This window comes from Anopheles arabiensis, chromosome 2, assembly GCF_016920715.1.
Source record: "Anopheles arabiensis isolate DONGOLA chromosome 2, AaraD3, whole genome shotgun sequence".
Taxonomy (NCBI): domain Eukaryota; kingdom Metazoa; phylum Arthropoda; class Insecta; order Diptera; family Culicidae; genus Anopheles; species Anopheles arabiensis.
In genome coordinates, this window is record NC_053517.1 from 86,990,252 (window position 1) to 87,017,959 (window position 27,708).

Below are 27,708 nucleotides of genomic sequence, written 5' to 3' on the forward strand. Positions count from 1 at the left end.
TGCTTCTAGAGATCAGAGATGTCAAACTGATGTCTTTTGGTTTGGCCCGCGACCGATTGAGCCAAAAACTTATTTATAGAAGCATTTATATCAATTCCGGACTCCTGAAATGTGAGGAGATGTTACAAACGATCTCAAGCTTTCCATCAGGCATCCTACACCAAGTCCAATGTGATTAGATAAACTACAGGTGGGCTTATGACGGAGATGTTGGTCGCCATAATGCAAGAAGATTTCTTGAATGGAGATTGGCAGGAAGGGAATAACGGGTACTAAGGACTTGTATGACACCTTGCACTCCTCTGTAAAATTAAGATCTGAACTGGACTGAACGACCTGTTGTAATTTATGGACTTTAGACAGCATCAAAAGTAAGAATTCGCTACTTCAATTCCAGCTCAAAAATATTGATAATGAAAATGACACCAATATCAACCTTACTTTACAAAACTTACTGCACTGTATTGGAACCAACGCGTTAGTCATGGCCAGTTTTTGCACATTACTTTTGCGTACTGAATCTTGTTCTTTCTTCTTTCTTATCCGGCGCTAGAACCGCTACAACCGGTCTTGGACTGCCTCAGTAGTGTCCGAAAACGGTCACGGTCTCGCGCCTTCGTCTGTCAGTCCGTTATCCCGGGCTTAATGGCGGACGCCTCTACGTCATCTTGCCACCTCAGTTAGGGCCTACCACGCCTCCTCTGTCCTTGTGGACAGCCTAAAAAGACTTTATGGGCTGGGTCGCCCGTTACTATGCGTACAACATGGCCTGCCCACCGGAGCCTGGCGAGCTTGACACGCTGCACGACAGTGAGTTCGCCGTACATCTCGTATAGCTCATCATTATAGTGGCTCCTCCATTGCCTTCCAGACATACGGGGCCAAGTATCCTTCTGACCATCTTCCTCTCGAAGGCGTCTAAGAGATTTGGACAGATTTGAACAGTGTCTATGCCTCAGAGGCGTATATGAGTACCGGTACTATATTGGGTACTCTTTTAGTCCCAGCTTCATCCGTCGCGACAGGTTCTTTGAGGTGAACTGATTTTTCATGCCGGTACTGGCAGCCAGCATCCTTGCGCGCAACTCGGCATCCATGCTATTGTCGTTGTTCGACTGAATCTTGTTAGTGTTCATAAATATGTTTTAAATATCAGAGGCCTATGTTCAATTGAAAATAATCTGCTACAGCTATCTTTTTGACCTTTTTTTAATCAAAGTTTTAACTTTTGTAACGTAACTTTCATCCCAGAATGAAATGAAAGTGATACATAAATGAGTTTGACATAGCTGTTCTACACGAATGTAACTAAATTTATGATTATTTTTTCCTACCTACAATCCCTCTAAAATATGACAAAGAGTTCAAGTTTTGTTGAACATTAATGTATATAAAACCTTTATTGTTATTATTAGTATTATTATTATGTGGTAGATTCATCAAAAGGATGCACCCATTCCATTTAAGCGTTGTATACGTGCTTCTCGGGACATTAAAATACAATTAATGCTATACAATCGTTACAATTTAATTGTATCCCAAACTCCCCACACGACTTGTAGTTCTTGCGTGAAGGTAAGAACACAGTTTGTCAAAAGTGTGTATGATGCGTGTGTTTTCTAATCGGCCACCGTCATTTTCTCCTCTGCAGTCGTGAATCAACACAACTTGCGTCACACACACAGGGGGTGGGGGGGGGGGGGGGAGTTGGTTAGCCAAATCAGTGTACCGATTACTTTTATGGAAAGATAACTTCAGTCCTAGTATATACTAAGACAAGACGTGAAATAAGACACAAATAGCATCCCCTAGTACCGCGGGCTCTGCAAATGATTTCGATGAGAAACAATTACGAGATAGTATAATGTTTAGATTAAAGAAATGATTTAAAATAAACGTATAGATGCGCATTCTTTTCGTCTAAAATACCCTTTAACAAAGCTCAATGTAGGGGAAATGCGTCTCCACGTACTATTGCTACCTTCTCTATTGCATCGCCTTCCGAACAGATATCTCAAAATGTTTACGTTTGTCAAGTCAAGCGAAGAAAATCATTTTTAAATAGAAACAGTACCCCCATCATGAAAACCGATGGGATGGTCGATAGAATTACTTGTACGTGCTAACCCACTTCCGCAGTCATACTACTTAATTAAGCGCTTCATCACACAAAATATTTGCCTCGCTGATACACACACACACACACACGACGGTACACGCATACCAGATGCGGTGTCCCCTATGTCCAAAGCATGGCTCACGCACAGCACACACTCACTCTCTCCCTCGCTCTATTTGCCTATCGTTGGGATCTTCTTCCCCGCACGCGTTGTGGGTGTGTGCTCAGAAATCCGCATCGAGCGTAAACACGTTGTCCAGCCGGTTGGCCATCACGCCCCACTTCTGGTACTCGCCAACCTTCTTCTCGAAGAAGTTCGTCTTGCCCTCTAGCGAGATGAACTCCATGAAGCTGAACGGGTTCTTTGTGTGGTAGATCTGGTTCGGGGAAACAAAATCATACAATTATAAAACTTATATAAAAGGATCCTCCTTCCTCCCATTCTCTCCCCTTACCTTCTCGCAGCCCAGCTCGAGCAGCAAGCGATCGGCCACAAACTCAATGTACTGCGACATCAGATCACAGTTCATGCCCAGCATATCCACCGGCAGTGCCTTCGTCAGGAACTCCTGCTCGATCAGGACCGCATCGCGGATGATCTCCGTCACGCGCTCCTTCGACGGCTTCTGCACCAGATACTTGAACATCAGGCAGGCAAAGTCGCAGTGCAGCCCTTCGTCGCGCGAGATCAGCTCGTTCGAGAAGGTGAGTCCCGGCATCAGGCCACGCTTCTTCAGCCAGAAGATCGCGGCGAAGCTACCGCTGAAGAAGATACCCTCAACCGCAGCGAAAGCCACGACCCGCTCGCCAAAGTTGGCCTTCTTGCTCGAGATCCAGTTCAGCGCCCAATCCGCCTTCCGCTTCACGCACGGCAGCGTTTCGATGGCATTGAACAGGAACTCTCTGCAGGGTGAGAGGCAAACGAGTTTTAGCAGTCATATATATGAGCTACAGTCGTCAAACTATTTCTCGCTACACGCCCGCACAGTGCATGCGTCAAACACTTACCTCTCTTTCGAGTCGCGGATGTACGTGTCGATCAGCAGCGAGTACATCTCGCTGTGCACATTTTCCATCGCAATCTGGAAGCCGTAGAAGCAGCGCGCCTCCGTAACCTGCACCTCCTGGCTGAAGCGTTCCACCAGATTCTCGTTCACGATACCGTCGGACGCGGCAAAGAAGGCCAGCACGTGGGAAATGAAGTGGCGTTCGCTCGGTTTCAGCGACTCCCAGTCCTTCATGTCCTTGGACAGATCAACCTCTTCCACCGTCCAGAAGGAAGCTTCCGCCTGCAGCAAACCAAGGGGACATTTCAATGTATTGCGCAATTGCTATAAACCACCATGGGGCGGGCGTGCGACAAAACTAAACGCTTACCTTTTTGTACATTTGCCAAATGTCGGGATACTGGATGGGGAAGATCACAAACCGCCGGGGGTTGTCTCTCAGCAGCGGTTCGATCGACGGATCGAACGGTGCCGATTCATGCTTGTGCACCTCGGACAGTTCACTCTTGGCCAGCTCCTTCGGATCGGCCACGGCATCAGCGTCACCTGCAGCCACTTTCTTGTCCTCCTCCTCCATCGGGACGGGCGTTTTGGTCGGTGTAGCGTTAGCTCCACTTTCCGTCAGCACTTTGCGTGTGTTCTGTGGGGGAGAGCAAAAATGGGAAAATTCGAGTAGATGGTTAGCGCTTTTACAGCAAAACGATCCGTCACTCTGCATTACTTCTCGTTTGTTCTTTCAATCCTACTCTTTTTATTGTTCCTCCTCTCTCAGCGCAATCCACGCGTTCTAACTCGAAGCAGTCGATCTTGATACATTGTTTTGCTTTTATTTACATTTCGCATTTCACCACAGCAGAGACGACTCGCACAAAAGTGGGCAATGCGCATGTTTGACAGTTCGAACGAACCCTTGACTCCCGCCCTTCGTCGTCCCTTTTACTCGAGAAGCCGTATGCTTTGGAACGGCTAAAAAAGGGTTCATTCGTTTTTGTTATCCAGGTAGGCCACAAGCAAGGGATCGTCGCCAACGAGATGAAACAGCTGATTTTGGGCGTAAACAAAACATCCCTCTGGCAGAGAACCTTCTTGAAGGTAAGAAATTCTTCTTATGATGAGCATTTCAAACGTGAATGGTTTTTAAATGCTTTTTTATGTATATTGTAATTTGTAGAAAAATATAAAAAATATAAAATACCTTGAATAACATTAAGTATAAAATTGCATTCATTTTGGTGTAATAAAAAAGACAGAAAAGAGTAAAATATTTTATACCGAAATCGGTACCAACGCCAGCACACACATAGGCGAAGACCCTTTCCCTTCCACATCGTTTTGCAAACAACACACATACACACGCACATGTCTCAGCAGCGCCCAGTCCGAACCGACGCCATACGTGTATTTTCCTGTACATCGCCTTGGGTGGTGTTGTGTGGCCGTTTCCCGCCCGCGTTGGTTGACGCGCGCTTTTGAGTTATCTTCAACGAAGCGATACACGCATTTGGAGGGAAAAATGTGGTGCGTTTTGGAGGGAAAATCAATTGTCAGTGAGGGGGGAGAGAGAACGAATGCGCGCCATTCTACGTGTCATTATTTTTCTATGTGCAGAATATATAATTTATTCCACCCCGCTTGTGCTGTGAGCCGCAAATTCATTTGGCGAACCGTAACCGTATGCCCAACAGCAGCTTCTTCTAAACTCTTGCGGGTTTGGTAATTCGAGTAACGGGATGAAAAGGTCGATATTTTAGAGAATTACAAGAAAATTACATTGAGAATCACCTTCTCCTAACTAATGAATGACACGATTAGAATCATGCTTGGCAATTTCTGTGATTTTTCTAGAAACTAAAACATCACAATTAAGAATCAAAAGTTTTTTCAATCTTTCGCGAAACTATCTCATCTTAATTAAACCCTTTAAGCGTATATTATTATCTAAATATCTTCCACCACCAATTACACCATCTTGTTGCATCACTTGGGCTAATTCTTACCTTAATGATGGTTTCCATGTTTTCAGCAAAGTTTTCCTTTTCCAAAACCATCTTCACACAGCAAAACAAATAAACTTCCTCACTGGCTGTACAAAAACAAAGCACCGGCTTTGCAGAATTGGACACACTTGGTCGGTCCTTGCAAACTTTTTACTCAGCACCACGCTTCCTGTTTGTTCAGGTTTTCGGGAGCAATTTGCTTTTGTCAACTGAACGCGTTCGTTTTCCGTCGGTGTATGAATTGCAAGTGAAGATTGTGAACTGTGCAAACCCACCAAACCGGGCGAATATGGCGCCAAATTTTTCCATCGCCTGTTTTTCTTTGTCCGTTGCATTTCGTTTAGCACAGTATGGTTCGATGCTGGAAAGCAAACGCGAGGGTGTGTCTTTTCATAGTCGTTTGGTGCAAATGCACTGTGCAACCGCAACCCAAGAGACAAATAGGGTGCGCCATCTGGTGGTAAATTGTGTAACACAGGAATTTACAATTTGCCTTACGATGTACGGTACGATTTTTAGGATCTTTCATTTTGTTTTTCGAATTGCTGTCGGATTTTAATATATTTTCGTTTCTCATTTCAATAATTGACATTTTAACCAAACAGCACTCGTTTACATAAGACATTGAATTTCGAAAAATTGGCAAACATATCTTCTACATGCAGGGGAGATCCCATGGTACAGTCGTAAACTCGAACGACTCAATAACATGCCTGTCGTGGGTTCAAGCCTAGAATGGACCATCCCCTCGTAGCAAGAATTGATTATCCGGCTGCGTGGTAATGAATTTCAGGGGTTATTGGTTGGTTCCCATAATTGTTTGGTCGATTCCCATATTTTTTTGGTGCGTTCTCACTATTTTTTTATCCGTTTTTCAGAATTTTTTTTGTTCAATTGCATTATCGTCAAATTGGACGAAACCAATAAATTATGAGAAAGAATAAAAAATCAATGGGATACGATTAATATATCGTGAGACGAGCCCAAAAACTTATGTGAGCTGACCAATAAATCATGGGAAACCCTGTAAGTCTCGAAAGCCTGTATAGGCCTACTTGTCCGCGTAGGACGTTACGCCAAACAGAAGAAGATCTTCTACATGCATAAAATATTTATATTCAAGGTACGGAGATTCTTCGGCAACGCATAAACCGCGTATATCGGGAGCATATTTTATGTATAATTGGCAACTAATGTCTCACATGTTTTTTTATAAACCCAAAAAATAAAAATGTACAATTCATTCCCTTTAAACTTCACAATGTTTCAAAAAATAGTTTCCAAAGAATGTGATCCTTTTGCCACTTTTAAGATACATTTTTTATCGTTATATAAATTAAAATATGTTTTATAATTTTCATAATTAGACCACTACTAAGGTGAATGAATTAAACAGCAACAGAAGAAGAAGGATAGATTTATACGTGGAACCAGTGGGAGCCTTTCGTGCCATTCGTTGACAAGGCAATGCATGTCGTAGTCCACTAGAGGAATTTTCTCAAAAAGAAATACCTCATCTAATGTATATTGGTTTTTTACAAGCGTTTATTTTCCGTACCAATTGATAATTATTTTCGAACATTAAGTAATTATTACATGCCGAATACTCGGTTACACCGTAAAAAATAGATTAAAATTTACATTCTCTATACATTCTACTGTTTACCAGCCAGCAAAAAGCCTCTGAATAGTGTAGTGATTCGTAAATGTAGTTGTTTAGCATACAACCGTTTTGTTTATTGAAAATATCATGCACATTTGCTTGTGCATCGTATTATCCTGCACCGATTAGTTAAAATCCTGAAAATATCGACTTGTTTTTTCCCCAATACGCAGTTTCTCACATGCGTTCTCGCCGGGCGAGCGTATTCACCAACTGTCACCCCATGCGCACTGGGCGCGCACCGCCGACTGGCAGATGTTCAGTCAAAAAGTAGCGGTTCTAAACTCACCGGCGGAGCGCGCTCGAAACGCCCGTCGCCATATTGTTATTTATTTGCAAGCCGTGCAGTTCGTCGCAATTCGGCCCGTCCGGTATTCGGTTGGTGCAGCTGCAAAGGCATGTGTAGAGCGAATCTTCGCCCATCGGTTGTCGCTGTGTGTGCTTGCTAAAGGTGGTCCACATCGTTGCTTCACGGGAAGAAGGTGTCGTGCGGTTAGGCTGGACGTGCGACCCGAAAGTGTAGGGGTCCCACAGCTATCTTCGATCTCTGGATGACAGTTTGCACGAAGCCGACGCTGGTGGTTGGAATCATTTGCAAGCTCTAGCGAGAGGTGCGTGGAGCAGAATCCGCGTGTGCAGCGTGGAATTGTGTGATTTGCTAAAGTAAGATAATCGTTCTCAATACACACTTGCCGTGGAAGTTGCGATTCTTCGAGAATGTCGAACATTGCGCTGGACAAAGACTGCTTCTTCCGGCGGATAAAGCGGCTGTACGCAAACTGGAAGGTAAGGTGGAGGGGAAAGAGGGTGTACCGCCGAACCGCAGATGTCATTTGTGAACACACTTTTTTTCCTTTCTCACACAACTTGCGCTTGTTTCGTTGCCGCCCGCCCGGCAGGATCCGGAGTTCAACCATGATGACTCGCTGGCGAAGGTGGACTGCATCATGACGGCGGTCGGTGTGGATGAGGAAACGTTCTACAGCAAGTCGACGTCGCTGCAAACCTGGCTGTTCGGGTACGAGCTAACCGACACGATCAGCCTGTTCTGCGACAATGCGATCCTGTTCCTTACCAGCAAGAAGAAGATTGAGTTTCTCAAACAGATCGAAAAGGATTCCGAGGAGGGTCTGCCGCCGATTCGTTTGCTCGTACGGGACAAGGTAGGTGGGGTGAGCCATCGGTGTGTGTGTGTGCAAGTATTGTACTGGTTTTGGTTTTCCCCTGCAGAATGACAAAGATAAAGCGAACTACGAGAAGTTGTACGAAGCGATGAAGGCATCGAAAGCCGGCAAAACGGTCGGTGTGTTCACGAAGGACAACTTCCCGGGCGAGTTCTGCGAGAACTGGCGCGCATTCCTGAAGGATAAACACCTGACGAACGTTGACATCAGCGTTCCGATGGGGTACATCATGTGCCCGAAGGAAGACTCGGAGCTGATCACGATCAAGAAGGCGTGTCTCGTGACGATTGACGTGTTCAACAAGTATCTGAAGGATCACATTATGGAAATCATCGATGCGGACAAGGTATTTGCATGATTGTTTACCTTTCGTTTTGTCAGTGTGTACTTCGATGGTTTACATTGTTTGTTTTTTTTTGTCCCCCCGCTACAGAAAGTGAAGCACGTCAAACTGACGGAAGGGGTGGAAGCGGCCCTGACCGATAAGAAGTACGTTACCGGCGTGGACACGAACCAGCTCGACATGTGCTATCCGGCCATCATACAGTCGGGCGGCAACTACAGCCTCAAGTTCAGTGCGTTCAGTGACAAAAACTATCTGCACTTCGGTTCGATCATCTGTGCACTGGGGGCGCGCTACAAGTCGTACTGCTCGAACATCGTGCGCACGTTGCTGGTCAACCCGACCGACACCATCCAGAAGCACTACAACTTTCTGCTCAATCTGGAGGAGGAGCTGCTGAAAAACCTCACCCCCGGCAAGCGCCTGTCGGAGGTGTACGACCTCGGGCTCGAGTACGCGAAAAAGGAGGAACCGAAGCTGGTGGACAAGCTGACGAAAACGTTCGGCTTCGCGACGGGGCTCGAGTTTCGCGAAAACTCCATGACGATCGGGCCGAAGTGTGCGGCGGTGCTGAAGAAGGGCATGGTGTTCAGCTTGAACGTGGGACTGGCGGGGCTGGAAAACGCGGAAGCGTCCGATAAGGAGTCGAAGGTGTACGCCCTGTTCATCGGCGACACGGTGCTGGTGACGGACGAATCGCCGGCCGCCGTGCTGACGCAGTCGAAGAAGAAGATCAAGAACATCGGCATCTTCCTGAAGGACGATGACGACGAGGACGAGGAGGAGGAGGAGAAGGACACGGAGCAGACGTCGGAAATATTGGGCCGCAGCGGCAAGCGGTCGACCGTGCTGGAGAGCAAGCTGCGCAACGAGCAAAGCTCGGAGGAGAAGCGCAAGCAGCACCAGAAGGAGCTGGCCATTGCGCTGAACGAGAAGGCGAAGGAGCGGCTGGCCAAGCAGGCCGGCGGGAAGGAGGCGGAAAAGGTGCGCAAATCGACCGTTTCGTACAAGAGCGTCAACCAGATGCCGCGCGAGGCGGAGGTGAAGGAGCTGAAGCTGTACGTGGATCGCAAGTACGAAACGGTCATCATGCCGATCTTTGGCGTGCCGGTCCCGTTCCACATCTCCACCATCAAGAACATCTCCCAGTCGGTGGAGGGCGATTACACCTATCTGCGTATTAACTTCTTCCACCCGGGGGCCACGATGGGCCGGAACGAGTCGGGCATGTATCCGAATCCGGACGCAACGTTCGTGAAGGAGGTTACGTACCGCTCGACCAACACGAAGGAGCCGGGCGAGATAGCGGCCCCCTCGTCCAACCTGAACACGGCATTCCGGCTGATCAAGGAGGTGCAAAAGCGGTTCAAAACGCGCGAAGCGGAGGAGCGCGAAAAGGAGGATCTGGTGAAGCAGGACACGCTGGTGATGTCGCAGAACAAGGGCAACCCGAAGCTGAAGGATCTGTACATACGGCCGAACATCGTGAGCAAGCGCATGACCGGTTCGCTGGAGGCGCACGTGAACGGCTTCCGGTACACGTCGGTGCGCGGCGACAAGGTGGACATCCTGTACAACAACATCAAGAGCGCCTTCTTCCAGCCGTGCGACGGCGAGATGATCATACTGCTGCACTTCCACCTGAAGCACGCGATCATGTTCGGCAAGAAGAAGCACCTGGACGTGCAGTTCTACACGGAGGTGGGCGAAATCACGACCGATCTCGGCAAGCACCAGCACATGCACGACCGGGACGACCTGGCGGCCGAGCAGGCGGAGCGCGAGCTGCGCCACAAGCTGAAGACGGCGTTCAAGAGCTTCTGCGAGAAGGTGGAAATGATGACGAAGCAGCAGATCGAGTTCGACACACCGTTCCGGGAGCTGGGCTTCCCGGGCGCACCGTTCCGCAGCACAGTATTACTGCAGCCGACGTCCGGCAGCCTGGTGAATCTGACCGAATGGCCACCGTTCGTCATTACGCTGGAGGACGTGGAGCTGGTACACTTTGAGCGCGTCCAGTTCCATCTGCGCAACTTCGATATGATATTTGTGTTTAAAAACTACCAGCAAAAGATTGCGATGGTCAATGCGATACCGATGAACATGCTCGATCACGTGAAGGAGTGGTTAAAGTAAGTGTTTTGGTGATTGTGTCTGCACTGGAGGGAGACTTTCATCGGAATCGATTGCGGAACCAGCTCCGATTTTGTCTGGAATCGATTCCGGAAAGTAGGTCCGGAATAAGTTTCCGTAAACGAATCCGGAATCGGTTCCGAATTTGGTTCCGGAATCAGCTCCGGAATCGGAATGAGTTCCGATATAAGAATCGGCTTCGAAACGGTGTCGGTTTGGGCATCTCCATAAGAATAGGCGTTTGGGTCCAATGATGCTATGTATTGATAGTCACAAAGATTCAATATTTACTTGCAATCGATTCATTCTCATGGAGATTCCCGCACTGATTTCGCTTCTGAAACTTCTTATTTCAATTCAAAAACTGATTCTCATTCCGTAGCTCATTCCAATTCTGGAGTCAATCCTGATACCGTTACCGGAGCAAATTTCAATTCCCAGGTCGATTCCCATTTCGGAACCGATTCTGATTTTGGGGCCAATTCCGTAGCCGACTTCAGAATTGGCTTCATAGTCGACTCCGGAATCGGCTCCAGAGTCAACTCCATCTACGGAATTGATTCCGAACACGGAATCGAATAGGTCCGATTCCGAGCTACCATCACTAATTTTAACTAAATCGTTCTTTCCTTCATCGATTTCAGTTCGTGCGATATTCGCTACTCGGAGGGCATACAGTCGCTGAATTGGGCCAAAATTATGAAAACCATCACGGACGATCCGGAGGGCTTCTTCGACAGTGGCGGCTGGACGTTCCTCGATCCGGAATCGGAGGGCGAGGCCGAGGCAAACAGCGAAACGGAGGACGAAGAGGACGATGCGTACGAACCGACGGATGATGATGATGAGGAGGAATCCGATTCGGAAGACTATTCCGAAGCTTCCGAGGATGATGATAGTGGAAGCGAAGAAGGTATTGAAGGCAAACGGAAGGGAAAAGTGTGTGAATCAGTTACTAACGATTTTTTTTTTTATTAATGTTTTCTTTTGTAGATCTCGGATCGGATGAAGAGTCCGGTAAGGATTGGTCCGATCTGGAGCGGGAAGCAGCGGAAGAGGATCGAAATCGCGAAAAGGATGATTACGATGATCGCAATTCGTCCAAAAAACGTTCCCATCATAGGTAAGTACGGGTGCAAAGCGGTGTTTATCAGTTGCTAACACCAACAGCTTTCATACATGATAGCGCACTGCAGTAACACGCGCGTCCGCCGTGCAAAATGTATATTTGATGCTTCCCAAACACCCTTACTAACGATGCTTACTCTCACGTAAAACCAATCATATATATCTCACCTTCGCATGCTTTCAATCATTTGTTTCGGATTTAAACGCTGGCCGGCGGTGGTGATGTTGGCAAAAAACAAACGCGCACAGGCGAGACCGTGGGGTAGCTTCATCGAAGAAACAACATGAACATAAACGCAGGTCATTTGATTGTATCCAGTTTTTAGAGCTCATTTTCTACCCCTTTCCAGCTAGAGCATTTCATCGTTTTTGCCTTCAACTGCAAACAATCAAATTATTCGTACTAAAACGTATCCTTTATATGTTTTTCTCCTTTTCGCAGCTCCTCCAAGCATAGCAGCAGTCGGGACAAGAATCACAAGGATAAACACAACGACAAGCATCGCAGCAGTGGCAGCAGCAGCAAGCACAACAGCAGCAGCAGCCACAAGCGCTCGAGGGATGACAGTCGCGACAGCAGCCACCATCACAAGAGCAAGAAATCGCGAAAATAAACCCCGCTTCTCTCGGCCGTTCGTGCGTGCGTGTATCACATGCTTTCCCCTTGGCCAGAAAGAGAGTGTGCGTTTGTGTGTATACGAGATTCGCATTCGATTCGGTGTCCCGAATCTTCGCAACCATACCGGCACATCGTAAGAGGCGCATCCCAACCACACGGGGGGTGTGCTGCGATGAGATTAAGTTTTTTAACCCCATTTTCTTATTGGCAACGATACAATTCCACATTATTCGTCCGATCGTTTTACGTGCGAGAAAGCGCTGGGGTAGTTTGGTGAAAATTAGTATTTATATGGCTGGCATACACTGGCGGCAAACTTAACTCTCCTAACACCACACATCTGCTGCCGGCACTGCTGTGTTGCTCTCCCCCTGAGGGGCTGGTGATCCCCGTTCAAATGCCAGGAATAGGTTCGTTTTGTCCATAGTCGGTCATAGATGGTTGGTCGTCTCGACAGTTTCCAAGACAGTTGTAAAATGTTCCAAACTACAAATTTCAAACAGAAGAAAAACACAAAAGCAACTGAAAAGTGTCCCACAACTGCAACAAAGATCGAATATACATAAACAGTAGAATACACACGTAAATGGTAAAAAAAACTAAATATATGTATGTCATCCCCTATGTATGTACTGTGACTGTATACTTTTCCAGTTTTAATTGTGCCGAAACTGTATTGTAGTAATGAAACAAAAAAAGCTCTACGTAAAGTCTGTTTTAAAATGGTTTAATAAACACTAAATAATGATTAAAACTTTACTTTTATCTCTTAACCGGAAACCAAGCACGTTGAGCATTCTTGTAACTTTGTAAAGGCATTTGATCCTTGTAAAAAAACGAACTTTTCATTTATTGCTTGTAGAAAAAAGGGAATTTCGTTCGCATACGTGTACATTAAATACCTTGACCGAATCTCAGCTTTATTCTCTTTCTGTATACATTTTGGCCGAAGCAGCTGTCAAAACTGGAAGCTGATTGTAAACAAAACCCGTTACAACAATTTACGCCGAAAAGCATCGTACAAACAGCTCGCGCAAACATTCGTCCGGTAAAAAGAACGTATTTAATTTGAGCCAATTTCCTTCTCTTAGTTGGATATATACAGATAAGATATATACAGAAAGCCACCAACATGCTACCGGCGCTAATGGTTAGGTTTAATCTGTTCGAAAGTGACGATGAGTCGGACGCTTACAATACCGGCAGCGAGGCCGAATCGGAGGAGAGTGAACAAATATACCGGGAATCATTCCCATACCTTTTGGAAGATGAATGGTAGGTGGCAGTTTCGTACAAAATGATTGCTGGCCTCTCATTGAACGCATCTGTTTTGTTGTTTTTCTAGGTTTTTAAAATGCTTTCACGTGTCGCGCGATATCTTCAAGAGCCTGTACGACGGTATAGCGCCGACGCTGCTCAGTCAGTACGAAGCAACGGTGTACGACAGGATCGCAGCGACGCTGCGCTATCTGGCCACCGGCACCTGCACGAGTGACCGTGGCGTTGGCGGATACAAGGCAATGCCACGGGTCGAATTTCAAGCAATGTTTCCGCAAACGCTAAACGCTATCCTGCTGTTAGGTGAGGCTAATCGAGCTTATCATTTTGCTTTGCCAGATTTTTGACCACAGAAAACGTATACGGTACGTGAATGCAAGCTTTTGTGGCGCGATGCACGATTCGCATCTATGGAACAGTTCGGGCGTGGACAGCCACTTTGCCCAGCAGCACGCAAAGGGAAACGAAAAGTGCAACCTTTTAGGTAGGCCTTGCCTAGTGCCACCTTTGTGCGGGTGTGTGTAATAAGAGATTAATTCATTTTCTCTTGTTTTGTTTAGCGAATTCTATGTTCCCTTCCCAACCGTGGATCATAAAACCGAAACCCGGCATAGTCGATCCCACGTTTAATGCGCGGCACGAAAGAGCGCTCGCCACCGCCGACACGGCCGTTCATCTGCTAAAGAACCGATTTAAATGCCTATTGGGCAAACCGCCCATCCCGTACACACCGCCCGAGTGTGTGGCAGTAATAGACGTTTGCTGTGCACTTCACAACATGTGTCTGGACGAAAATTTGCCAGACATTAAATAAATTGACTGACGACGTAAAAATAGTGTCTTTGTCAATGTCGTCTCGCTTTATTTCCGTTCTCTTTACGATTAATTGTACATTTTGGGGGGCATCTGTCTGTCTGGCCGTTGCTTTTCTTGCGCTTACTTCCCTTTGGTCGATTCGCCCGAGTTCCGCAGCCCACCATTCAGCTCCCTCATGCTCTCGGTAAACTCTTCCAGCACTTTCTTCAGCCCGCGTACCTCCGCCACCAGCTCCTTCTGCACGGTCAGTGAAGTTTTCATGACCGCAATGAGCGAACGGTTCGTTTCCAGTGCCATTTCAAAACATTCCTCTCGCTTGCGCTTCGTTCCACGACCGTACGGGAGCGATTTTGTGGCAGATTTCGGGCAGTACGAAAGCGGATCGTCATCGTCACCGTCGCTCTTCTGCTTGGTGATCGTTATGTTCGGCATCTTGGCCAACCGTTGCTGGCACGCATTGATCGTGTTGGAGAAGCTGGACGAGGCGGGCCGATTTGTACCGTCCTCGGCCGCTTCCTGTCCCGGGGCGCCGGTCGAGCTTTGCGAATCCATCGGGTCGCCCATATCGAACGCGTCCTTCGAGTGGTCCGCGTCGGTACCGTTGTTTTCGTCCTCCCGGTCGGAACCGCTTTCTTCCGTTATCTTCACGCGCTTCAGGTCCAAGTCGAGCAGCTTCAGTATTCGTCGGTGCAGCACGGACAGCTGCTTCGGGTAAATGCCGCTACTGATGTCTTCGTTGTACTGCACCAGCCGCTTCTTTACGGAGCATTTGTAATCGTGCCAAACCTGCCACAGAGCGAGACAGAGAGAGAAGGAGCGGTAATGCAACATGCGTATTAGAGATAAGGGGAATGCGAGGCAGGTGCCCGCCGAATGGGTACCTTCTTCCACGAAGAAGGATCTTTCGTGGCCGGTCCAATGTCGTTCAGCTCTTTGGCAAGTCGCCTCCAAAATACGTTCTGAGGACCACGGGCAATGGCACGCGCGATGTCGGGCGCTTTTTCGAGCATGCAAACCATTCGATTCAACTGATCTTCATTGATGCGCGAGTTCCTACGCTCGGCGGGTCTGGCGAATAGGCTTGGAATGTTTCACTGTATCCACGATTAGGTTAAACGTTACTTACATTGTGGGCGGCGGTCCGGCATCCATGTTGTTTGCGTGTTTGCTGTGACGTTACCGTACGTTAGCAAGGCTGGAGCGGATAGTAACGCCCGGTAATCGATTTGATCATGAAGAAAAGTACCGCAGGATGCCAAATATTCAGCACGATCGGCCGTCCATTTGATTCTTTCGCATCTCTTTTCGCGAAAAGTGGTTCAGCAAGAAGCTGATCGTAAACAACGCGCTGGAAACAAAGTACGTGCATGACAGGTTGGATCACGTTACGCCGGCCCGCGAAAAGAAACGCAATCAAACATGCATTGTGCCGAGATAAATGATGTAAAGTTTCAATTTTGATTCAACTAAACTGTTCTAAGATAATCATCTACAAAATGGCCTTTTAAATAAGGAATAGAAATTAAACAAAAATATTCTTCGTCAAAATCAAACCAATATGGCCACCTTGGGCATGCTTGAACCAACCTTTTATGTCATTTTCCCAAACGGAAAGTTTGACAGCAATGTTTACAACTTGTCAAACTGCCTACCGCAAAAGCCGAAGCTGGCTGTGTGTTTTCAGTGTTTACGTTGGAAAACTACAAATTAGAAAGCCATCACGTTCAATTTAAGTTCCAAGCTTTTCTACCTTTATTATCGTTTGCCACAACGCGTTAGAATAGCTGTGTGCGTGGCGCCAGAATCAATCCTTCGTTATCGTCCTTCGTCCGGAATAGCAAAGTGCTCTCCGGCACAGCTGCGCTGGAATAGCTGACTCATAGCCGGCGATGGATAGCGATGCGAGTGAGAATAATTCGGTCCCGCTGGACAAAACTAACGATGAGCTGCAGCGGAGCCGATCCCCTCTGGAGACAGTAGCGGAGGAGGCAGAAGGTAGGCCGTTTGTCTTTCTTCGTTCGCTTTGTACGCTGGATAATGCGCTTCGTAGTATAATGCATCAGTAGTTAGCTATTTAAGAGGGTTTTAGTTCCTTAAGTTACTTTCCGTTGAGTTTGCTGCTAATATTTGTACCAATCGGCAAGGGGCATGCTTCTGACCGCGCCGTCCTTCCTGTACCGTCCCGTTCGGGTGTTTGAGGTAATGTCTGTGTCGCTTTCATTGTAGGATATCAGCCCATTCTGGTCACACCGGCGACGGAATGGAAGTCGCTACCGCTTCTGGTGGAAGACAGCAGCCGGGTGCTGCTGGCACCGTCGCTCCAGCTTGCCTTGCGCCATTTTTTCACCCACTGCGGCAGGGACGTCATCGAGATAAGCCGGTCCGATCTGATGATAGTGCTTATCTATGTGATCGCCCTCGAGACGGGCCTGATACCGAAGGGTGGCTCACTGCCGCCGTGCTGCCGGCCGGGGAAGCATCACACCACCTACCGCTCGTTCGATAGGCGGCTGGTGAACCATTTCGCGTCCCGCCTCCCACTCGACTGGTTCGGTGCCCGTGCCGGCCCGTACCGGTTCGAGCTGGAGCTGGTGCACGAAAGTGCCACCAGCAGCAATCTGAGCTGCACGCTGGTCGCCCTGTCCAGCGGTGACCTGCTGATCGTGAACCTGCTGCCCTTTTACGGCCAGAAGGCAGGCTTCTCCGTCACGGTACCGATCAGCTTCCACGTGCCGGCGGTCAATGGCAACCGGTTGCCGCTCTGCTACCAGAATCTGTCGGGGCTTTCGGTGAAGCTTAAGAACGAGCTGTTCGTCCCGTTTCGCAACCACATGTACTCGAAGTTTGTTCTCACCATCAGTCCGTCGCTGCGCGGTCTACCGCAGGAGCTGGTAGGCAGGGTGATGGAATATTTGGACGAACCCGCCCGTCGCAAGCTGATGGAAGTGTTGACGATGTTACCTGCAGTATAGTGTACATAGCTTTGTATATAGTATAGATAGTGTTAACACAATAAAGTGCATTCAAATTACTTCCCCCGCTTGTAACTACGTGCTGTTGCATTGTAATTAGTCCCCGGGTTGTATGTTTCGCTTAGCATTGGGATATGGTGTTGAAAGAAATTGAGCTGCTTTTACGGACACTGTGTGTTGTAAGGGATTTTAGTTGCTTTTTTTGCGTATTTCTAAATAACCTTTACTGAAATCTGTTTCCAGATGAATGCGAAGAAGAAACGTTACGCCAAAGGATTGAAGCGTTGACTGTTGCCGCCAGTGAAATGGCCGGCCCTTCAAGCATGGCGAACGAGTCGGTATCGATGAGTGAATTCCCTTTGCGAGATGAATCTGGTAAGTGTATTATGTTCAATTCTGCATAAGAGGTCATCATTATACGACGAATTCCAACTCAATCCTGCAGCCAAGCAGAAAAAAAATCGAATTTTTTGTCACCAGTTTGCCTGGTTTATTTTTCCGTAGCTTACTTTTCCAATATTCCTGTTGCATTTGTGCGCTGGCGATAAACTGAGCCTCTACTGTGCTGTAAAATCAGTGTCATGTAATTTTAAAACTTTTCATCATATAAAATGAATGAAAATAGTCTATATTGCCATTTATCTATTCATCTCTTTGTTTTAGAATATTTTTGTATCATTTGTTTCAGAAATTTCTTTAAAAAATATAATTTCTTTAAGCAACGGCTTGAAAAATTTATACCACTCAAGAGTTCACTGTGAGAATCGCGTTTTCTCCATGAAAACGGTCAAAACTTGTCTCTTTACCAGGGTGAAATAAGAAAATTTAAGCTTTGCAAAGCTACTGCAACAGGTTTTGCTAAAGAATAAGAAATAATAGCTTTATTTTCTTCATCTGAACAACACCGATTTTATCGAAATGAAAAATGTATCCTTTGCGAATAATTTTGTCCACAAAATAATTTCAACCGAACCAGCGTGCACTATGGGAGGCAGGTTTGAAATTTGTCCAAAAAATCAACCGCATTCCCAGTGTGCCGTCAGCTTTCCTCAATTCGATTTGTAACGTCGCTCGGTACGGTCGTTCGTCAGTGTGGTGTGGTCGCAGCCGCGCGTTTGTGTGTTTTGTGGTGATTTGTGTGTGAAAATTTAACCAATCGGCTACACAGTGGTGTGAAAACGCAACGGCACTGCATCGGCATTGTACCGTGTTGCGCGGGTGTGTCCAGGTTGTGCTGAGGCCGCCGTGCCCTGAGGTCAGTTCCGCCAGCCCAGGCTTCTGCCCAGTGTAGTGTGTCAACAAAGCGCTGTTCTGGAATGTGAGTGTGTATGTCTGCGTTTGTGTGGGGCTGGGAGTGTGGGAATACAGGGTTTCCCACGATTTATTGGTTGGTTCCCACGATTTATTGGTGCGTTCCCACGATTTTTTGGTCATTTCCCATAATTTTTGGTAGCAACCCACGATTTATTGGTCGGTTCCCAAATATTATTGGTCGGTTCCCAAATATTATTGGTCGTTTCCCAAATATTATTGGTCGGTATTATATTATATTATATTTGGGAACCGACCAATAATATTTGGGAAACGACCAATAATATTTGGGAACCGACCAATAATATTTGGGAACCGACCAATAAATCGTGGGTTGCTACCAAAAAATTATGGGAAATGACCAAAAAATCGTGGGAACGCACCAATAAATCGTGGGAACCAACCAATAAATCGTGGGAAACCCTGTAAAGGTGCGTTTGTGTGGTTAGTGTGTGGCCGTAAACTCCGATCGTCCAAATCAGATTCTGGAGTCCAACTCCGAAGGGAGAAGGAATTGTGCTGGAGTGAAGTGTCGCGTCGCGAATTTTATTTGCCTCACGGCTGGCTACTGTGCCCCAAAGCTTTGCGTGTATGGAATTCTTCTTCCACAAATGTGTATGTGTGTGTGTGTTTGAGCGTTAGGGTATGTGTGTGTGCGTGTTTCGCGCTGTGCTGTAGATGATCGTCAAGTGCATCGTGTCGTCTATTGCATCTCGCGGATATACCAGCCAACAAAAAAAAGAGTTTTACGTTAAGTTTGAGCCATTACTACGTTGTGAATTTACGCTAGTGTTAGTGCAATATCCATACACGCATACAAGCGTTACGGGCTGCCCCGCATATACCCGCACACACACACAAACACACGCACGAGGGGTTGTCTCTTTTCACTGCTGGCTACTACCACCATTTCCAGGGCCCCTGCTTCCTCTAACGTGCGCCAAATGCACGTTCTCTGTAGTTTTCTCATTTTACCACGTTCTTTTTTTTGTGTGCGTGTGTGTTGGGTCCAGGGCAAAGCCAAAAGCAAAAGGCAGGAAAGGGAACCAAGCAAAAGGGAACCACCAAGCAATAGGCATAAATATTTAAACAAGCTTAGAAAAAAAGCGTAGTGGTGAAGCTGAAGAGTTTTTGTGTTGCCGCTGGATGTTAACGAATTTATCTTGATATTCAATTAATTGCGGAATGAAAACGATGTACACATTGACGGTGACAAAGCTCGTTTAAATAGTGGTGGTACAGCATACGCAAATGGCTGTAGAATGTTTGTTTTATTTGTAAATGTGGTGTTTCTTCTACAAGGAGGCTTAAGCTGCCAATCAAAGGGAAAGGAATTCGGTTTGCATTTCAATTCCAATTTGCGTGCAGAAAGTGGTGTGATACACCGTGCTTCATTTAATTTTAACGTCCTGGTTTTACTCGCAACAATTGCTGCAGTATGATGGTTTGAATGACAAATGAACATTAGTTTATTTAAAGATTAGGTCCAATGCCCTCGACAGTGCGAGTATTAAAAGTTGGCAAGGAAATGAGTTTTAGATGTTCACAAATCGAAACAGTGCAAATGCGTAACAGATACAAGATTTGCGTTGTTTATCGATGCTGAAAAGAAGATGTAAGCGAAGAGAAATCGAATGATATTGGTAGGAGTCGATAAACGTGTACGCGAAATAAGCAAAATCGCTTCGGCAGTTCGACGATTAGCATAACCGAGATTAGCATTGGAAATGTGATGTGACGTTAGAAAAGAAAAAAAAAACCTGTGCCCCTGCCTGTGTTCGCCTGCTCGTCATCATCGTCATCATCATCCTCTCCATGATGGTGGCACGACCAACACACCAAACAAAGCCCAAGCTTGCTGCGATTGAACCTGTCGTCCGGATGCTGAGCTAATGACGGTAAGTTGTTGAACGATTATGCTCCCTAGAATATAATATAATTGTTTAGAAAATTTGTTTTTTATATTAAAATATTTTCCCCACAATTTTGAAGAAGTAAACAAAACAAATGATTTGAATTATATCCAACGATTTTAGCTCGAATATTGAAGCATGTGGGAAAGAGAATCGAAAAAAAAACCTGGAACCAAATCCGATTTGACCAATGCACACCTGCACAGCACAGGCAACGGTTCACAATGCCACGGCCTGCTGCCCTTCCGATATACACCTGTTTCGGCTCAACCTTCCCACTAACACTACCATACAGTTTCCGAATCCCTTCCGTACGGCGGATTCTCGTCCTATCTGCAATGGTGTTAGTGTGTGACGGTGCGTGTGTATGTAGCGTACAGCATCAGCGCGCACCACGGCAGAGGATCTTGCCGTACAGCAGCCGCGCGGAAAGGGCCTGCATACTTCCTCGTGTGCTTTGCGCTCTGCTTTTTTTTGGGCTTTTATTTGTATGCGCCGGCGTTCGAACCGTGCCCGTTGCATTAGTGTCAGTGTGTGTGTGTGTGTCTGTATGTGTAAATTCATGCACATAGTTTTTCCTTCTCGTGGCGCGAGTGGTTCCATCTCTTTCCTGCACCCCCGGCTGTGTGTCAGTTGCTGCAGGGTGTGGAAAATGCGGCGACGGGTGTAGCGCGAATGCAGAAAGGGAGTACCGACTCGTACTCCCCGTTTTTTTTGGGATCTATGGCGTGGCTGAGTCTTTGTCTACTTGCCAGAGCTACACGAAGTCGATAAGCTACACAAAGAATGAAATTAACTGAATTTGACACACTAGCGTCCACAAAATTTTTCAAAAAAGAAAGTCCAAAGTGGATGGGGAAAGGAAGGAGAAATGTTTGGACAAGCTGACCACAGATGGATGGGTTGTGCAAATGCTTAGGTCAATAAAAGCCCTTCAATGCGACAAAAGAAGAATGAAATGAAGAGAAGAGCCATATGGACGTACGATAAGGACAAACCACAGTTCGACTATGCACATAGGCTCCACAAGCTGCACATTTGAGTTGGAATATAAATGGTGCATTTTTAGTTTTATTTTTTATTCCAAATCACACACACACACACTGGCACAAACACTGGAAAGTAATGGCGCAACTAATAGACGATTTTGCAGACATGAAATCGTTGTGCAATGATGCATTTTATGCGTTGTTGCGGTTGATAAAGTTGCTGCTGATGGAATGGACATAGAGCATTGACTGTTTTATAGGGACAGTTTGAATCGAATGTGTGATTGAATTAAATTTAATGTGAAGCTGGGCTTTTTTTTGCAAATAATTGCACTTGTAAAATGATTCCCAGTCTATCTTAAAGTAAAACAGGTATGAGCTTGATAAACAATGTTTTAGCCTTCGTTTAAAATTTAAAGAAGCGTATCTTGTTCCTTTTGTCAAAATTAACTCATCATTGCGTGCAGTTTTTGGAAAACTCCCCAAAATGTTTAATATTTAATTGAACAGAATGCCTGAACACACAAACCAAAGAACAGCCCAAAGATTCGGTCCAGAATTCTTCAGAACCATCGAATGAAAAGCTCATTTCATTTCGGCTTGATTGAGTCACGTGCTGGGCTTCACTCTTCCGGTGGCGGAATGAAAAAAAAAAAACGGTAGTAGAACCACCGGCTCCAGTGGATTCGTTTTTCTTTTTTCATTCATCATATCCTGATAATTTCTCGGCTCTGCAGATGTTTCACCGCTTGCTTTCTTATCGAGAACGGCATCCGTTCCCGAGTACGCGGTGCAGCTTCCCTCAGACACGCTTTTGCCTGCTTGCTTTTGGTTTAGGTGGATGAAGAAAAAAAAACACACACACACACACACACACACACACACACACACACACACACACACACACACACACACACACACACACACGCGCACAATTTGGATGTGAAATTAAATTTCCTTCTCAGCCCGATACGCACATCAAACACGTTTCCGAGTCGTTGGTGGCCGTTTGGTGGCCGTTTGAGTTGGAGCAGCTTTTGCTTTCGTTTGTGGTCAACATATTGATTGGGAAGTAATATACTTCGAGGAATTTCTTTCGTGCATTTGTATATGTAAACTATAAGTGCTAATTAATACAATTTATATTTCATGCTTGCTCACGGGTTTAGCATCGACCCGTAACCATCTTGTTCCGCTTCATTTCAATTATGCATCACAGGAGTTTGTTCAGTGTGCTGCTTTGCATTCGCTTTTGAGGATCCGATCACCTGGTTTGTGTATACACTGGGCCTGGCCGCTATGTTGCGTAGAGCAGGAGAAGCGATTAATTATTATGAATATTGATGAGCTGAACCGATACTTTGTTTTTGCAGCGCCAGCCCATGATGATATGGTACATGATAAATAACTCGCATCAATTTGTTGTGCCCTGTTTTGAAAGCTTCCCTTCGCTTGCGTTACTTTCTTTAGACACGATAAGATCATTTTCATGGGGCAAGCAAGATAACAGACTGGTCCGGTAGGGAGAGAGGCCCTTGAAACGGCTCAACGGTTCGCCGCCGCCTCCGTTCAACGTACCACTCCTAGTGTCAATGTCCTTTTTTGGCTTTCCGAAAAGGAAACCTGCGAGTGAAAATATAGTCCACGCGCGCACACCCTCAGTCTCCCGCACACTTTCCCCTCTCAAGGACTGGCTATGAATAGACCCAACGAGAAAAAGGCCCCGACTCGTGCAGATGATGAATTTGTAAATCTCGCTTCAAGAGCGCGTGGCACACTCTCAACGGTTGACAAGTGGATAAAATATGACTTCCAAGGGCTCTGTGTTGCTCTGTCTGTGTGTGTGTGAATGATGTGGGAAGGTGTCCCGCGCTGGATCGAATTTCTCCGGCTCGTGAGAATCGTGTGATATCGATATATGCTGTAGCGCCGGAAAAGCGTGTCACTTGGCCCGTTGATTGGACCGTTTTCCTTTCCGTGACGAGCGTTTGTCGGAATGCAGGGTGGAGGTGTGGCCTATGCTTCTGTTGCTCCAGCTCTCCGGGCTGTTTGCAGCTAGTGAAGGTTGTGAACCGGATTGAGAAGCTCGTGCTCTCTCTCTCTCACACACACAGCTCAAGAAGGTCTTGCCGCCGCACGACACAGACTCGTGGGGGATATTGTTCTGGTCGTCTAGTCACCCTGTCTGGTGCCACTTCCGGATGGGAGTTGTCTTTGGCACCGTTAAATCCGTAACCTTCCCGCAAGAGAGGTACCCCAGTTGTGGTTCCCCCGGGGGGGTGGGAGTAGTGCGGGTTCAGTGGCACCGGAACCGGAAGGCGACGGTATGACAGGTACTTTGAGTGCTGCGGAAAGCTGGCCGAGTGAATGATGATGGCGAAACAGAAACCAAAGGGTGGAGGGAGGGGACGATAATGCAAAACGTATCGAAGCGTGGGTGGAAGGCAATGTCAATATTTTGCGATGCGGAAATATTGTAGATGGTAGAAAAAAAAATCAATTGAAAGGAATCCATAGTGCCAGTTTAGGTGGTCCATCGAATTCATTTTCATTGTTAGAATTTGGCGCTTAAGCTAAAAAAAAAAATATAATATAGTTTCTTCCGATAAGCAAACAAATTGGGGGTTTCTTAGTCTCTTTTTATTCACTCTAGGCTTTTAACTCTAGGACCGGTCTGGTGGTACAATCGTCAACTCGCACGACTTAACAAAATGCCCGTCATGGGTTCAAGCCCCGACTGGACCGTGCCCTCATACGGTGCTATGAGTAATCGATAAGTCACTGAAAGCTAAGCCCTAGTAGTAGTGGCATAAGCAGGCCTTGACTGACAACGGTTGTTGTGCCAAAAGAAGAAGAAAAGAAAGCTTTTTCATTGGTATGTTGCGTGTACCTAAGACTTTCTCTCTTGAATCCCTTCACCCTTCCCTTCAGCGTTGAATCATTTCACCGCAATACATCGTCTCATCTAAGCGTTGAAACCCTTTAACAGCTTTAAAAATACACATACCTATAATAATAGTGGTATTCTAATGACAAAACCAAGAGTAACATATGTTTATTTACAATTCATTTTCATCTCTAGTTTAAATACAAATATAATAAAACCTACTTTACCAAGCATTCGTTTTGCTTGCTATAAAACGTCAGAACTCCGGAAACTATTTGCCCTCTTTTCAAGTAGGGAGCAACCCTCGCAATGCTTTTGTTCTAAAACGAGTGTTAAGGGCTTAAAGTGCAGAAAAGTTCTAAGCAAAATGGCATCGCAAGCGATCAATAATGGACGGCAAATAAAAAGAAAAAGAAAAAAGAAAACAAAAAGATGCAACCGGGGAAACCTCTCGCGTTAAAGTTCGCGGCTGCACACAATGCACCTGGCACTTGGCAAACGATAAAAATCCTCCCCCAGGCGCACACACACAAACTAGTGACGATAGCGGGATTGCAATGTTTTCTCCCCCCTGTTTTCGTACACCCAGCAGCGGTACTTTCGTACCTTTTATTCCTTTTGCAACACGTTTTGCATGTCGCAGCGCAAAATAGTGTGCAGAGTAGTAGTGTACGATAGCGCGTCAAGGAACAATCGAACACAAAAAAAAGAGCCGCCCGACTTGACGTGCCTTGACGGCGATTGGCAGACAATATCATAGTTTCCGCCTTTGGTTCTCCTTTTTGTGCTGTTGGTACACGAACGAGTTAGAAGTTTGTTTGAAGTTCTTCCAAAAACGAACGTCCAAGTATCCATATGCATCTAGTTGTGCGCAGAAGTATGCTTGTACAAAGCAATAAAAGGGAAGGCAAAATAGCTTCCACCGTTCTTTGGAATCGTTTTTGGAAAAAACAAGCGAACGTTCGGTGTGAAGTAGAAATGTTTCGCTTAAATATTCGTGGACTGCCTGGTATTGTATTGCTGCACGTGTGTTCTAGAAAGTTGTTAAATGTTCAAAACGAACGTGTCGCTCCTGTGTCAGAATGTTAGTTTTCTAACAGCTTTTTCCATTTAATATTAAATTAAGTTTTTATTTGCGGGCAAACATTGAACGCGAACAAGGGCTTTGATTGCTTAAAACTGAGACCACAATACTTTAATTAAAAGGTTTCGTATTGTACAATGCTTTTGTAATTTTTTGTCATATTTTCGACCCTTTTTACGCAAGGAAGACATACATTTTCAGGGGAAAGAAAAACAAGGCCTAAAAGGTTTTTGCTAACGTTTTATACCTTTCCCTTGGGGTCGCGACATAATTGTAAAAGTAAAAGGGTAAAGGAACGGTGAGCCATTCCATCCTTTCCTGTGGAATAAAAAAAAAGCGGTCCAAAAATATTGCTCACCAACTCCATTACACTTGGGGTTTCCTGTCCTTTTTTTTGTGGCACTGTTCAGTTTTTTTATTATTCAAAACATATTGCATTGCAACATCTGTGCATTATATTTACCAGTTCATACGCTGGAGCGCAGCCGGAAGGAAGTCATCCCTCTCGGCCGGTGAGAGAAAATACGTGTGCGATCGGGTAGCCAATGAACAGCACGAAGAAACGAGGGGGCTTATGTGGGATAAACTTTCACTTGTCAACGGTTGCGATCAATCGATGCATTCCTGTCGCCGTCGTGATCGGGTAGTGCGCACCGAGATCAACACGATCTGCCAGCACCACTGCTACACACCGGCCAGCACGCTGCAATTACGCTGGCGAAACGGCCCCTTTTCCAAACCCCTATAATTGTGTATCATGCGCAGAGGGATCATTGGCATCAGCCCCTTACATCGGCAGCATCCCTACCACCACATATGCTTTAATTTGCATTAGAGGTACATTGAAGGTGTAATATGAGGCAGTGTTATTGAATCGGTTCGTGTGCCAATAAAAAAGATGTAAAAAGTTTGATCTCTCAACTTATTAAAAACCTTTTTTTTTCTTGTAACCGCTCTTTTCCGTTCCATTTAAACCCTTTGGCACCTTTTGCTTGACTTCGATTGGCCTCACTTCTCCACCTTTGCCTTCTAAGCGTCGTGTCGAACGTTTAGTTTTGTTTTTTGCGCATTTTTGTTTCTGTAATTTTCTCCCTCCGACGCTCAGACGGAAGAAAAGAGGCTGGCACGAAGCATAGATGGAATGCTTAATCATGTGCGCGCGAGCGCGCCCTCCATGGCCATTGTGTTGTGCTGGACGAGACCGTGTATTGTTGAGCAGCAGTCGGTTTCCTATACGAGGGGACTGATTGGCCGTAGCCATCGAGAGTTCAAATCGATTTACGGCCACAAACGCTCGTTAATCGTCGGGGGGGTTTTTTTAACGGTTTTCGCTCCGTTCCATTTCACAGCCGCCCGTTCCTTGCTGTCGACGTGAGGAGGGGACCGGTGAGATGGCGTCTTGTTTCGTATGTGTGTGTGTGTGTGTGTGGGTGTTGTGGCAATGTTTGCGCTTCGCGATTTGTAGAAAGAAACATAAAACAATAAGCGGAAAAATGCAATTAATAGTTGAAGAAGAAAATGGCCACACATTCGATGTGTGTTTTTATGTGTGTGTCTGATAATACACCCTGCATTATTCTGGTGGTCGTGTAATCGCATCCCTAAAACAAGGAAGAATTCATTCACAAATACCTACTTCTGTAAGCTTTCCAGACTAGTGATGTGCTGTATGGAGCGCACCCACGGCTCCGATCCGACTCCGACTATTGTTAGTTCGATTCCGACTCCGGCAAAATGGAACCACTAGATCAGCCCGGAGTCGGAGTCGTTCGGAGTCGTCTGGAGTCGACCGGAGTCGTCCGGAGTAGACGACTCCGAACGACTTCGAACGACTCCGACTTCGGGCGACTCCGGACGACTCCGAATGACTTCGAAGGACTCCGAACGACTCCGAACGACTCCGGACGACTCCGGACGACTCCGGACGACTCCGGACGACTCCGAACGACTCCGAACGACTCCGAACGACTCCGAACGACTCCGGACGACTCCGAACGACTCCGAACGACTCCGAACGACTCCGGACGACTCCGACTCCGGGCGACTCCGGACGACTCCGGACGTCTCCGAACGACTCCGAACGACTCCGAACGACTCCGGACGATTCCGAAAGACTCCGGATATTGCAGCGCGGACCTACCTTCCGGAGTCGATTCCGAATTTATCGGAGTCGGATCGGAGTCGACTCCGGATTTTTGCCAACTTTACCCATCGCTATTCCAGACCACTGTACTTCAGGATGTTGCCAACAAATATTTGAAATTA

General features: G+C 46.4%; 6 protein-coding genes across 14 annotated transcripts in view; 4 read left to right on the forward strand and 2 right to left on the reverse strand.

Annotated features, from left to right (window-relative positions):
- Window positions 1–1,369: 1,369 nt before the first annotated feature.
- LOC120895725 (ribonucleoside-diphosphate reductase subunit M2) lies at window positions 1,370–5,390 on the reverse strand. Of its 2 annotated transcripts, none has more exons than XM_040299295.1 (5): window positions 5,124–5,390; window positions 3,497–3,766; window positions 3,128–3,408; window positions 2,575–3,022; window positions 1,370–2,496 (listed from the first exon to the last, which is right to left on the reverse strand). In XM_040299295.1, the coding sequence occupies exons 1-5, from the start codon at window positions 5,172–5,174 to the stop codon at window positions 2,344–2,346; spliced, it is 1,203 nt and encodes a 400-aa protein (XP_040155229.1). In that variant the 5' UTR covers window positions 5,175–5,390; the 3' UTR covers window positions 1,370–2,343. The 2 variants fall into 2 exon arrangements, with proteins under 2 accessions (XP_040155229.1, XP_040155230.1); XM_040299296.1 differs by lacking the exon at window positions 5,124–5,390 and adding an exon at window positions 3,848–3,984.
- Window positions 5,391–7,060: 1,670 nt separating this feature from the next.
- LOC120894383 (FACT complex subunit spt16) lies at window positions 7,061–12,821 on the forward strand. Of its 2 annotated transcripts, XM_040296913.1 has the most exons (8): window positions 7,061–7,572; window positions 7,686–7,949; window positions 8,017–8,316; window positions 8,404–10,445; window positions 11,091–11,359; window positions 11,440–11,569; window positions 11,824–11,874; window positions 12,017–12,821. In XM_040296913.1, the coding sequence occupies exons 1-8, from the start codon at window positions 7,504–7,506 to the stop codon at window positions 12,186–12,188; spliced, it is 3,297 nt and encodes a 1,098-aa protein (XP_040152847.1). In that variant the 5' UTR covers window positions 7,061–7,503; the 3' UTR covers window positions 12,189–12,821. The 2 variants fall into 2 exon arrangements, with proteins under 2 accessions (XP_040152847.1, XP_040152848.1); XM_040296914.1 differs by lacking the exon at window positions 11,824–11,874 and having other exon boundaries at window positions 7,064–7,572.
- Window positions 12,822–13,157: 336 nt separating this feature from the next.
- Window positions 13,158–14,320, forward strand: LOC120896810. The gene is made up of 3 exons (XM_040301262.1): window positions 13,158–13,468; window positions 13,539–13,955; window positions 14,032–14,320. The coding sequence occupies exons 1-2, from the start codon at window positions 13,326–13,328 to the stop codon at window positions 13,816–13,818; spliced, it is 423 nt and encodes a 140-aa protein (XP_040157196.1). The 5' UTR covers window positions 13,158–13,325; the 3' UTR covers window positions 13,819–13,955; window positions 14,032–14,320.
- On the reverse strand, window positions 14,306–15,661 carry LOC120896809. The gene is made up of 3 exons (XM_040301261.1): window positions 15,414–15,661; window positions 15,169–15,355; window positions 14,306–15,073 (listed from the first exon to the last, which is right to left on the reverse strand). The coding sequence occupies exons 1-3, from the start codon at window positions 15,437–15,439 to the stop codon at window positions 14,408–14,410; spliced, it is 879 nt and encodes a 292-aa protein (XP_040157195.1). The 5' UTR covers window positions 15,440–15,661; the 3' UTR covers window positions 14,306–14,407.
- Window positions 15,662–15,906: 245 nt separating this feature from the next.
- LOC120896671 (protein nutcracker) lies at window positions 15,907–17,334 on the forward strand. The gene is made up of 2 exons (XM_040300979.1): window positions 15,907–16,282; window positions 16,514–17,334. Exons 1-2 carry the CDS (start codon window positions 16,177–16,179, stop codon window positions 17,257–17,259), a joined length of 852 nt encoding a protein of 283 aa, XP_040156913.1. The 5' UTR covers window positions 15,907–16,176; the 3' UTR covers window positions 17,260–17,334.
- Window positions 17,335–18,297: 963 nt separating this feature from the next.
- Window positions 18,298–27,708, forward strand: part of LOC120896670 (AF4/FMR2 family member lilli) — a 141,344-nt gene continuing 131,933 nt past the window's right edge. For 3 of the 7 annotated variants that reach the window (XM_040300978.1, XM_040300975.1, XM_040300977.1), the window contains exon 1: window positions 18,299–18,577. The gene's annotated coding sequence lies outside the window, so the exon portion shown is untranslated. Of the gene's footprint in view, window positions 18,586–27,708 lie in introns of all 7 variants that reach the window. The other 4 variants (XM_040300971.1, XM_040300974.1, XM_040300972.1 and 1 more) reach the window with 3 other exon arrangements.